This window comes from Narcine bancroftii, chromosome 4 (genome assembly GCF_036971445.1).
Source record: "Narcine bancroftii isolate sNarBan1 chromosome 4, sNarBan1.hap1, whole genome shotgun sequence".
NCBI classification, from domain to species: Eukaryota; Metazoa; Chordata; class Chondrichthyes; order Torpediniformes; family Narcinidae; genus Narcine; species Narcine bancroftii.
The window spans coordinates 265,269,783-265,283,122 of NC_091472.1; the positions used below are offsets into that span (position 1 = coordinate 265,269,783).

The 13,340-nt window shown below is 37.4% G+C and overlaps 1 protein-coding gene across 9 annotated transcripts in view; it reads right to left on the bottom strand.

The window, feature by feature from the left end:
• clasp1a (cytoplasmic linker associated protein 1a) overlaps positions 1-13,340 on the bottom strand; it is a 235,470-nt gene that overhangs the window by 19,451 nt on the left and 202,679 nt on the right. For all 9 annotated transcript variants that reach the window (XM_069934915.1, XM_069934911.1, XM_069934914.1 and 6 more), the window contains 2 exons: positions 9,083-9,211; positions 1,575-1,781 (listed from right to left, as the gene is read on the bottom strand). In XM_069934915.1, coding sequence (XP_069791016.1) covers positions 1,575-1,781; positions 9,083-9,211 — 336 coding nt within the window. The remainder of the gene's footprint in view (positions 1-1,574; positions 1,782-9,082; positions 9,212-13,340) is intronic.

A 13,340-nucleotide genomic window follows, 5' to 3' on the forward strand; every position in this document is an offset into this window, starting at 1 on the left:
GGATGCCGTGAACTGTGGGCGCAGAATGGAGGGAAGATCTGTGAGGAGTTGGCCGTACTGGCCCTGTTTGGTCTCCACTAAAGCGAGCTGGGGGGATGGTTCGCTTGTTCTGCTGAGGGGCACTGTGTGGAAAGTCTTAACGTGGACTAGTCGTTTGCCCTGGAGATCAATGAATAGGGAGTGGGCCCAGAGGAAATTTGTGTCGAGCAGGTGCTTGTCCACCGAAGCAAGGGTGAAGGACCACTGGAATGTGCCGTTGCCAAAATATATAGGAATCTGTCTTTTGACGAAGGTTCAAATGGTGGTGTTATTGGCAGCCCAAAGGGAAGGACCATGCGCATCGCAAGTGCCATAGGGGGGTATGACGCTAATCTCTGCCCCCACATCCACCAGGAACTTGTGGCCTGAGATGTTGTCCCAGACATGGAGAAAGCTATTTGGTCGGCCAGCCACTGCAGCCACTAACAGCGGCTGACCACATCATTTCCCGGGAACGAACATGGCTGGCAGCATCTGTGGGTGGACGTCCCTGAATGTTGGTGATAGAAACAGTATTTCGGATCAGGCCTCTCAGTCCTCTGACGGGGTGGGGCCTGCTCACATAGTGGACTGGACTTGGGCATTGTCCTCGGTGGTGGCCGCGAAAAAACAGCCCAGTAGCAATAGCAAATCACTTGTTACAGCATTTAAACATCAAATAACAAGGGAAGACTTTTTAAGCATGAAATAAAGTTTAATTCTCACCAAAAAACAAGCTGAACAAAATAAGATAAAACCAGCACCAAAAACATGAAATCCTACTCAGAGGTTTTTCCAAAATTTTTTCAACATGTGATGTCAGATCAGCTCTGAAAAAATTTTGGATAACTGATGATTTCTGATTGTTTCAGATATCTTCATTTATCCAAAAATTTTGAGAGGTGAAATGATGTCATTTCAGCTTTGAAATTTTTCGGATAAATGAGGATCTCTGATTTTTCTGAAATCCTCAAAAAAATTTTCAGAACCAAACAGACATCACTTCTGGGTCCAAAAAAATTGGGATAACTGAGGTTTTCAGATCATCGGAGTTGTACTGTACATTCAAAGTGTCTAGATTAGAGAGGATTAGCTACAAGGAGAGATTGGTAAATTTGAGAAATTTCTCTGGAGTAATTGGAGATTAACCTGATAAAAATATACAAAATTATGAGAGGTAAAGGTCATCAGTTATTTTCTCCGGGGTGGAATGTCAAATAATAGAGGTGAAAAAGATAAATGGGGCAAAGTTTAAAAGGAGATTTTGAGGCTTTTTGTTATGATTAACAGTTTTATGGCTTATAAATTAATTCCTGTCTTGAAGGTAGGTATCCAAAAATACCATTGACACAAATTTACCGTTTTGCTACTCATTGGGTTCTATTCTCATCCTATGCTGCTTTAGCATTTTAGTATAGATTGTTTCCTTCAGCAAACACCAAATGTTTATAATTCATGTGACCATTATTTACTTTGTGTAGTGAATAAGCAGGTTATTTGTGCAATAATTTAATATACACAGTTATAGAGTATTATTTCTCTGTGATTCTAAGTACCTGAAGTAACCCAGGAATGATATCTGGGAGAAGCTGATGCAGAGACTCCTTGGAGATCCTTTCTATCACCTTTGTTTGCATCTTAATAGCAGCTAGATTGATGGGATAGTCAGCTGTCTGGATGATGGGGCAGAGCACCTTGATGCATTGTTCAGGATGGATGGAACTTGCCAAAGTGGAAGCAGCTTCTTCTGCAGCTCTTACAACCTTAAAGTCAACAGACAATAGTTTATAACTGCAAATTTTAGAAAGGAAAACATTTCACTATTTCAGATACATTTGACTGTCCTATATTATCTAAAATAAAGAGCTCAACAAAATTCAAATCCATAGACACTTTCCATTCACAGCTGTACTATATCAGCACTCAGCCACCCCAAAGATTTAGCAGTCAACTGCTCCAAGTTGAAAGCAGCATTTCCCTTATTTGTCTTAGGAGTAAATGACACCAAATCACAAACATGTCAAGGTGAGGCAACAGTTCAATCGACTTAATTTAAATAAGCACACTTATTTGCACTGAAAACATCACATTATCAGTTGCTGTTGCAGTTGATGTATTAAAATGAAAGTATGAAGTCAAGTTTATTGTCATCTGATTATACAAATACAACCCGACAAAACAGCGTTTTCCAGTCTTCAGTGCAAAACATGCAGACACACAATAACAAATAATACACATGCTATAAAAATAGTTTTGTGAATGTGAGAGTCTCAGATGGCTAGTGTGAGCAGTTCCTTTGGTTGTTCAGCATTCTCACTGTCCATGGGAAGAAGCTGTTCCTCAGCCTGATGTTGGCTCTGATACTCCTGAACGTCTTCCCCATCGGGAGCAGCAGAAAGATGTGTGCAGGGTAGAAAGGGTCCTCAATGATTTTGCACGCCCTCTTCAGACAATGATCCAAGTCGATCACGTTGATTGTGGTGGGGGGGGGATGGGGGATGGGGGGGGAAGGAGGCGGGCGAGGGAAGAGACAGAGAGGGAGACTCCAGTGATCTTCTCTGCCACTCTTATGGTCCTGTGGATTGATCTCTAATCCATTTCTCCGCAGCAACTGTACCACTCTATGATGCAGCCAGCCAGGACACTCTTGATAGAGCTCCTGTAGCCTTGCCTGCTTCAGTCTTCTAAGGAAGTGCAGTCATTGTGGCACCTTCCTGACGAATGAGGAGATGTTGAGAGTCCACAATAGATCACTAGTTCAGTGAACTCCAAGGAACTGGGTGCTCTCCACTCTCTCAACTTCAGAGTTGTTGATATAAAATGGAGGGTGGTCGCTCCTGCTCCTCCTGAAGTCCATGATCATCCACATTGAAACTCAGGTTGTTACTCTTGCACCACTTCATGAGATTTTCCACCTCTTCTCTGTAGCGTGACTCATTGTTGTTGCTGATGAGGCCAAATATCATTGTGTCATCTGCAAACTTGATGACACCGTTGGAGCTGGATCTGGTGATCAGTTGTGGATCAGTAGCATGAACAGAAGCTGGCTGAGCACACATCCCTGAGGTGTGCCAGTTCTCAGTGTGATGGTGCTCAATATTTTGCTACCGACCCGGACAGAATGTGGTCTTTCCATAGATTGGGAAATTATCTCCGTAAACTTTTCAATTATGGTAATTTTTTTTAACCACCTTCCTCCTGCTTTCATAGTATCAAATAAACAATCAGAAATTTCACACACCAAATATTACTGGTTGTGAACACCACTGTTATATCCCAGGTTCCTAGCATAGAATTCAATTCAATCTTTATAAATGGGTTTTATTTAAACTATAATTTATGCATGAACTAAATTATAGTCACCAACAAGCCATTTTGTCATCTTTTTAGTTCTGATGAAGGCTCTCTAACTTGAAACACTGATCCCACAGATGGATCCTGATCCACTGACTATTTTGAGAACATTTTGTTTTCAATTTCCAGTTTTTTGATTTTTACTTGAGCTTCATTTTCCTGGCTAATGTTTAACATCATAACAGAAGATGCCCCAATAATGAGAGCAGGATTTCTTCAGCACTGTTCAAAACTTTCTCTCTTACCTAAAAGTTGAGGCCCTGAGTATTTGACATTTTTACCCTGTGACTAAAAAAAAGATTCTGAACATCTACTCTCTCTTTGCATCCATAATTTTACATACAATAATCAAGTTACCCTCCCACCATAGTCTCCAGTACTCCAGCAAATCAATGCAAATTTGCTCAATATATTTGGTTAATCCTGGCAACATCCTTGTGAACCTCTTCTACATCCTCTCCAAACCTTCCACATCCTCCCTGTAACGAGGCAACCAGAACTGCACACAGTGCTCCAAAAGTAGGCACCTCACCAAAGTTTGAAAATAGCTGTTACATGAGTTGCCAACTTTTATACCCAATTAGGCCACATGCTTTCTTTACCACCAATGTACACATTAATTACAGCCCTGGTATTCAAAGATTGAGTGAGGGATAGAATTATCCTATGCTCTTCAACAGCTGGCACACTTGCTCCATTAAATGTATGCTCCAACTTGCATTAGAAAATTGAAATATTTGAAAAAAATATTCATTTTAAAACAATTAACTCTCCCAATTAATTACATCACAATTATTTTAAACTTAATCTGCTGATGTGATCAAAATGTCAAAAATATCCATAGAAGCCAAACTTGTTCAGCTGAATGACACTTGTTAGAGATTTAATTCTCATTAAATATTAAATGCTGTTGAATTCAACCTATGCTGAACTCCACAATTGTCCTCAGTGCTAGAAGGAGCAAAAAATAAATAAAAAGGCTTCAGTTCCAGCTCCAGATATTTATGAGGATATGGAAAGGCTCACAAGTGTACGACAAGGCTCTGCAGCGATATTCCCCATTGCTGATCTATCAACATTCACCATCTTGGCTCATGTGAATAACACCTCGAAATTACAATTCTGAGAAATTAGCTTCTTCAAAACCATAGACTGCAGTGATCAAAATCTCAGATGGATGAATGAAGAAAAATTAAATATCACATTGAAATAGTTTCATTCCCTTAAGTAATTATTCAGAAGTTTCTCAAATCTGATGAAATCTTTGCTTTCTCCTCTCCTTTAAATGCTACATTTAAATTCAACACCCAAAACTGTATGCCATCCTTTTAATATGGCTTACACCTTGAAGTAAATATGCAAGGCAGTTTAACAATTATGACCTATCAATGAAAACAAGCATTGTCCAACTTAAAATGCCATGCACCTTGGTGATGATCTACACTCCCAGTCTGTCCTAAGTGGTGAAGAACGCAAATACAAAAGTGCAGCTTCAGAAGGATATCAAAAAATCCTCAGTGATACTGCAGTGCATCAAATAGCATGATACAGTACAGCCCTGGTATTCAAAGACTGAGTGAGGGATAGAATTATTCTATACTCTTCAACAGCTGCTCCATTAAATGTATGCTCCAACTTGCATTAGAAAATTGCTCCATTAAATGTATGCTCCAACTTGCATTAGAAAATTGAAATATTTGAAAAAATATTCATTTTAAAACAATTAACTCTCCCAATTAACACAACAGGCAAGTTTACTCATCTCTTTAAATTTATCTACCTTTTTAAACATTGGAATATAATTTAGTTTATATAATTTTTTCAAATTATTATCAATAGGTATACCTAAGTATTTAATCTAATCTGTCCATTTAAATTGAACTTCTTGTCAACATTGTGAATAGTTTCTTTTTACCAATTCCATTACTTCAATATTTTATATCCTGAAACTTTCCCATATTCTAACAACGGACCATAAAGTCTTGGCAATGATAATTGTGGTTGAGTTAAATAAACTAATACATCATCAGCAAATAAACTAATTTTATGTACAGTCTGATTTATTACAAACCCTTTCAACTGTCGGTCATCATGAATCTTTTGTGCAAGTGGCTCTATAGCTAAAGCAAACAAAGCTGGTGTATTAAAATGAATATTTTCCCAAGAATTCTATATTTATTTCAAACTTTACTTATTTCTATACCTAAAGGTTTTTTCAAGATTTAAATAAACAAGTTAGGAAATTTCTCTGGAAAGTAATAATGGTAAGAAAGCCATTAGAATAGTTAACATGGAAATATGAACAAGGAGGATTATAACTTTCTAATTTTAAGAATTATTACAGGTACACGATCCTTTATCTGGAACCCTTGAGGGATAGTGTGTTCCGAATTTCAGATTTTTCCAGATTTCAGAAAGCCCACCCGAATTGTGCTGCCGTATCCACCCCCACCCCTTTCCAGTCACCCGGCTGTCTCCCCCGACTGCCGGTCCCTCGCCACCTGGATGTCTCCTCCAACCGCGGTCCCTCGGCCGTCTCCCCCGACCACCGGTCCCTCGGTCGCCTGGCAGTCTCCCCCAGCCGAGTTTCTCGGCCTCCCAGCAGTCTATCCCGGCTGTCTCCCCCGACAACCGGTCATTCAGCTGCCTGGCAGTCTCCCCAACCACATTCCTCGGCCGCCCAGACATCTCCCCCAATCCCCTGACTACTGGTCCCCTCTTGCCAGATTTTGGAGCTTTCCGGATTTTAGATGTTTGGATAAAGGATCGTGTACCTGTATAAGGCAGTGCAGTTAAGATTCTTAGTTTCCTTTGTAAATGTCCAAATTGTATGTAATATTGTTCTAATTTCTTGTTTACTACAGAAACATCTGTCTGACATTGTTGGATTCCATTTTAAAAAAAAAACTTTTGTGGTGTCACGTATAATCTATGTAGCCAATTATATTGTATCATACAAAATTGAGTATTTATTGTATGGTTCCTGTGCATAGTTTCTCCCACATTTTATTCTTTATTCATATTTTAAAATCTTTTTCCCAACCTTGTTTAGGTTTGTACATTGTTTTGTCACTTGCATTGCAATTTTCTGTACATATTTGTAATAAATTTTTTCACTATCGCTGTGTCTGTAATTTTCAGGTAATCTTAAGATTATTCCCAGTTTTTCTTTTAAATAAGTTTTTAACTGATAGTATGAAAATATGGTGCTATGTGATATTCCGTATTTGTCTTATAACTATTCAAATGTTAATAAATTATTCCCAAAAAGCAATCTTTTAAACCCCTTTCTCATCCATTCTCTAAAAAAATAAATTGTCTATTGTAAAAGGAATTAATAGGTTTTGCGTTAGTAGCATTTTTGGTATTTGATAATTTATCATTTTTTTGTTCCAGATGTATTTTCCTCAATGTTTTTAGTATATGATGTAATATTGGTAAGTTGTGGTGTTGTACAAGTTTTTCATCCCATTTATGAAGTACATGTTCTGGGACTTTATCTCCTAACTTATATAATTCTATCTTGAGCCAGTCTGGTTTTTCTCCAGTTTGATAAAATTCTGATAGTATCTTAGTTGTGCTGCTCTATAATAATTTTTGTAATTTGGTAATTGTAGTCCTCCTTGTTTATACATCTGTGTTGATTAAAAGTAAAGTAAAAGAAGAAGAATTTAAAATGAGCTTATTTGCAGATGACATTATAGTATACTTAACAGACCCAAATAAATCAATAAAAAAGCTAAATATAAAATTGAAAGAATATGAACAAATATCAGGATACAAAGTTAACATCAATAAAAGTGAAGTGATACCAATGAACAATCTTGATTATACAAAATATAAAAAAAGAATTCCCTTTTAAATGGCAATCACAGGCTATACGCTACCTTGGTATCAGGATAGATAACAATTTAAATCATTTATAGAAATTAAACTACCATTATTTAAAAAATACAAGAAGATTTAGAAAAATGGAAAAATTTACCAATAAATTTAATAGGAAGACTTCTTTCTTTGGCTTGGCTTCGCGGACAAAGATTTTTGGAGGGGGTAAATAGGAAGACTAAGCTGCGTCAAAATGAATATATTTCCACGGAATCAATATCTATTTCAACCATTACTGATTCTCTTGACAGTATTTTTTTTAAGAAACTGAACAAATTAATAAGAAGGTTTTTATGGATGGTTAAAAAATCAAGAGTAGCTTTAGTTAAATTAGAAATTGATGGAAACCTTCTCTCTTTAAAAACACCATTAATTAACCTTCTATTCATTTTTTCCAAAGATAATCTTTTTTAAAATATTTGAAATAACAAAGGAATTTTAAAATTGGGAGATTGCTATGATAGATTGATGTCTTTTGATCAATTAAGAATCAAGTATGATATTCCTCGTAGTATGCTATTTTGTTGTTTTCAATTAAGAGCCTATTTAAGAGAGAAATTAGGACCTGATATGGTTTTTAAAATCTTAAAAATTTGGAACAAATTATAGTGGATAGAATGACTAAAAAAATTATTTCAATAGCATACATCTTGTTACAAGAACAAGCACCTAAAGTAGGTTTGTTTAATTCAAAAGAAAGATGGGAACAAGATTTAAAATAATAGATCAACAGGTTTGACAAGTTTTACGTAAAGAAGTTATGTCTAATACTATTAATACAAGATATAGATTACTTCACTATATTTCTTTACATCAATTGTATACTACACATCAGAAATTTGAGTAGATGGAGATTGAATTTATCAGATCAATGTTTTAGATGTGGAAAAGTTGGAACTTTTTTTCATTCTACATGGCCTTGCTTGAAAGTTCATTCTTTTTGGGTTTGTTAGTAAGTTTTTAACGACGAATTACTGCTGTGAATTTTCCGTTAAATCCTGAATTATTGTTATTTTGGAAGTATTACTCCTTTGTCAGATTCTCAATTGAAATTTGTTTAGTTAGCCTTAGCAACAGCAAGGAAATGCATTGCTGTTACATGGAAATCTGATGTTTCATTAACATTAGAAAGATGGCATACTGAGATTCAAAGTTGTATTCCTTTCAAAAATTTACTTAATTTAAGAGGTAAATATTCTTTATTTTTACAAATTTGCTAGAATAATGAGATTGAAATTATATATTTTTTTAATCCTCCTGACCAGTGAAGTTTTCCCTGAATGAATAAAAATTTTAAGAGTGAATATTTTTTGGGATCCTCGAGTGTCATCTGATGCAATCCAAATTACTATGTAGCCATGTTATTATATATTTTATGATAGAATTATATCAGTTATGGGATTATATTAGGTTGGGGGGAATGTGGTTTAGGGTTTTTTTTTAAAGTTTTTAGTTTAGTTTTTTTTTTAAACATTTTTAGGTTTTAGTTTTTTTCTTCTTTCTCTAAATGTTTTCAACATTTATTTGTTAACTTTGTAATATTGTGATTTATTATTGTTTATTATCACCATTCTATCTATGTTGCTTTAAATAAAATATTCAAAAAAACAAAAATTGAAATATGTAACTGAATGCTTACCAAACATTTATTGCACAAAATATTTATGCAACAAATAATTTATTGAAAACTTGGTTTAATGTCAAGCATTTGGGTATTTGATGCATTGAAGAATATTTAATGTTATCAACTTGGGGGAGAAGAAGTGTTCATATTTGTTGGATCTATACCTAAAAAAATGTTACATGTTATTGAAAGGCGACTTACCTCTTTATGGGAATCTTTATGAGCTTCCAATGTTTTCATTATTGTTAATTCTGCGTAGTTTTTAAATCTTGCTGGCTGGTTCCGTAGGATTTCCCGAAGAACTCTCAAGGCTAATGCTCGAATCGAGTGCTTGAGAGGGGGCAGAAAATGTGAATATATTGATAAAATGCCTTCTGATTCTATCTTTAGATATTTCACTTCCTGGGATCGAATGTAAAACTCAGGTCAAGCAATACAGTACTTAAAGAACAAAGGCAAATCCATTTGGCAGTTACTAGCATAGAGTCAAAACATACTGCTCTACAGCTCATGGTTCGAGAAGATAGAAGTGCATTTAGATGAGGAAATTGTGTAGGAGAAAGCAATAATAGTTTATTGCAAGGTAAACAAAAAGTCTCCAGATGCCGAGTGCAATACATAAAAGTGTTGGAGGAATTCAGCAGGTCACACAGCATCCAGGAAATCAATAGGCAGTTGACAATTTGGCCTGAGTACTCTTTTTTACCCTCTCAAAAGCAGTATATGCCCCATAATATTGTCAAAAAATGTATATTTAACAAATGAATGATAAGAAGTTCTGTTCGAGTCAAGAGCAGAGAACCAAGTTATCTAAGATATTGTGTTTCAGTTGAAGGTAATTGACAATGATGTACGTTATCTGATCAGGGAGTTAACAAATTAATGAACTTAAATTTGACGTAACAAATCATCAGACACTTTGACCTCCTTTCCCCGAATGGATGCAAGGCTTGGATGCAGTTTTCTTCCATCTAAATGATGTTAAGTTTGTATGGAAGTGCAGTAGCTTAGTGCTACTGATCCTCAAGATTTCTGGTCTATTGACCTGAAGACATGCGTGAATTCCAGCACAGCAGCTCTGGAATTCAAGTTTAAATGACTTAATTCCCTACAGTCCATCATTAAAATAATATGCCTGATTATGTTGTAGTTTGAAAATACTAATTATCATAACCCCCAAGGTTAACATTACATCCACTGATAACACGAGTAGATTATAATGCAAATCCATATTTTATTGAGTCGACCACTGCTACACCACCATGAAGAATGCCGACCAAACCATACCACGACCATTCTTTGGCGAGTATGATTACCTGGCTGTACTTCTACTTCTGGTATACAAGAAGAGACTGAGGACCACAGCACAGTAGTGAAGACAGCTAAAGTACGGTCGAAGGAAGCGGAAGAACGCCAGCAGGACTGCTTTGAATTGGTGGACTGGAACATATTCAAGAACTCATCTTCTGAAGCAAAGTGGCAATTCTGGAGGAAGCTCGAGACAGATCCAGATACAAGCTTGCTGTGGTGGGGAATGCAGGCTATCACAGTCAACAAAGTAACACCATAGATGGTGGTGATGCTTCTTTACCTGATGAATTGAACACCTTCTGTGCCTGCTTTAGAAGGAGCACCAAACAGTGCCTACTAGAATCTCTGCAAAAGCTGAGGACCCAGTGATATCTGTCTCTGAGGATGATGTCAGAATATCATTCAAGGTGTCAGGCACTGATGCATTCCTGACAGGGTACTGAAAATCTGCACCAACCAACTAGCCAGAGTGTTCATGGACATTTTCAATCTCTCAATGCTGCAGTCAAAGATTCCCATCTGCTTCAAAAGAGCATCAATCATCCAGTGCCCAAGAAGAGTAGTGAGGTGCTTCAACCACTATCCCCCAGTAGCACAAACTTCTACTGTGATGAAATTCTTTGAGAGGCTGGTCATGGCAGGAATCAACACATAAAACAAAGATCTGGACCCACTGCTATTTGCGTTTTGTCACAATCGCTGGCTCTCCACTCAGCTCTGGATCACTTCAAAAACAACAAGTCATACTTATGGCTGCTCTTCATCAACTTCAGCTCAGCCTTCAGTACCATTATTCCTTTAGTGCTGGTCAAGAAGCTACAGACTCTGGGCCTCTGTACCCCACTCTGTAACTGGATCCTTGACTTTCTCATCGGAAGATCATAGTCAGTGCGAATTGGAAACAACGTCTCCTCCTCACTGATTATCAACCCATGTGCACTTCAAGAATGTGTGCTTAGTCCACTGCTCTACTCATTATACACCCATCACTGCATGGTGAGGAACAATTCCAAAACTCGCTACAAATCTGCCAATGACACCACAGTTGTCGGCAATGAGGAAGCATACAGGAGGGAAAAAGATTAGGTCATTGAGTGGTGTCATGCCAATAGTCTTGCACTCAACGTCAGTAAAAGCAAGGATATGATATTTGACTTTAGGAGGAAGTCAGGGGAACACAACCTTGACCTCATTGAGGGCTCAGTAGTGGAGAGGGTCAAGAACTTCAAATTCCTGGGTGTTAACATTTCTGAGGATCTGTCCTGGATCCTCCATGCCGATGCAATCACGAAAAAGGCTCACGAGCAGATATAATTTGTGAGATACTTGAGGAGATTTGGTATGTTACCGAAGACTCTTGAAAACTTCTGCAGGTGTACTGTGGAAAGCATCACTGTCTGGTACGGAGGCACCAACTCTCAGGACAAGAATAAACTCCAATGGTTGTTAACTCAGTCTGTGATATCACAGGTCTTAGCCTTTACTTCATCGTGCATATCTACAAGTGGCGGTGTCTTAATAAAGCAGCCTCTATCCTCAAAGACCCCCACCACCCAGGGCATGCTGTCTTCACTCTGCTACCATTGGGGAAAAAGGGACAGGAGCCTTAAGACAAGCAGTCAATGGCACAAGGACAGCTTCTTTCCTGCTGCCATCAGATTGCTGAATGATCAATGAACCAAAGACACTGCCTTACTTTTTGTAAATTAAAAAAAAAACTTTATTGTTGTAAAAGTGGTTACTATGAATGTTTGCAAAACAGTGACAATAAATTCTGATTCTGTTATCATGAAACTATCAGATTGTCATAATTATCCATCTGATTCACTCATGTTTTTCAACAAAGAAAATCTGCTATCCTTATCAAGATCAGTCTTTGTGGGAAATCAAGCACAAAAGTTGATCAATTCTGATCTGCATTTTCAAAGTAATTACATTTTTAATTTAAATTTAGACATACAATCTGATAACAGGCCTTTTTGGACCACAAGCCCATGCCACCCAAATACCCCTGAACCCTTGCAGACTCTGGGAGAATGTACAAACTCCTTGCAGGCAGCACTGGATTCAAACCCAGGTCGCTGGCATTACAATAGTGTTGGGCTAACTGTGACGCTAACCGCGTTGACCATTTAGGGGCAATTAAGGATGCTGCCATCCAATGAACATTGTTTTAATGAAAAATGCACAACTAACCAACTATATTAGAATACAATATGATTATACTCATCATGGTTTTATCTAATCTGATTTTCAACTGACTGCAATGTTATGATCCCAGAAGACTCCACAACCCAGCAGCAATAGAAATTCACCAAGACAAATGGTCACCTAAACAAAAGTTGCTTTAATTATCTTTAAACATGAAAACAGGATCAAACTCTAACTTATTATTAACTTAGCCCCCTTCTAATTCTAAGCACACATGTATGTAATGTGTGTTCAATCTCATCTCACTCCTACAAGTTCGCTGGTATCAGGGAATTTTTATACTGTGCACAGAATTTAACATTTATGAATTTCACCAGGCTTTGGTGCTTGAAAGGTAAATGGTTACTGCTCAGGAAAGTTCTTGTCGGTTTTCAGGGAGAGAGATTTGTTGCTTGTTGGGCACAAACTGATTCCTTCCAATCAGCCACTTCAGTGTTTTGCTGAAGAAACTTGCTCCATCAGGGTTTTCCAGATGATAACCTCTTTCTTTCAAATCACCACAGAGTTCCTTTTCTGTTTCCCTTATTTGAAGGGAAACATTATACAGCCAGCCATCTCCTCTTGCATGGACCACAAGGACTTTGAACAGGCTCACAAGAACTCACAACCAGTCTTCAAAATGGGGTTTTTCCACAAGCTTGCCAGATTGTCACGTTCCAGACCCAGCTGCTGCTGAACTGTAAAATTGTGGAACTGTAACATTGTAGAACTGTAAAATTGTAGAACTAAATTCTCTCTCTCTCTGCTTGCCAAACCACATGACCTTCTTAGAACAGCAAACTGCATTCAGACAGACTGCAGCACTGGACCTAACCTTGCAAGTTTGTTCATCTGTTGCTTCCCAAAACAATAATCCATTACTCCACAGCATGTCCAATCAACACCAACTTGTAAAGACTCTATAGGCATTCTTCAAAATTTTTGCAAAGGCGCTCGG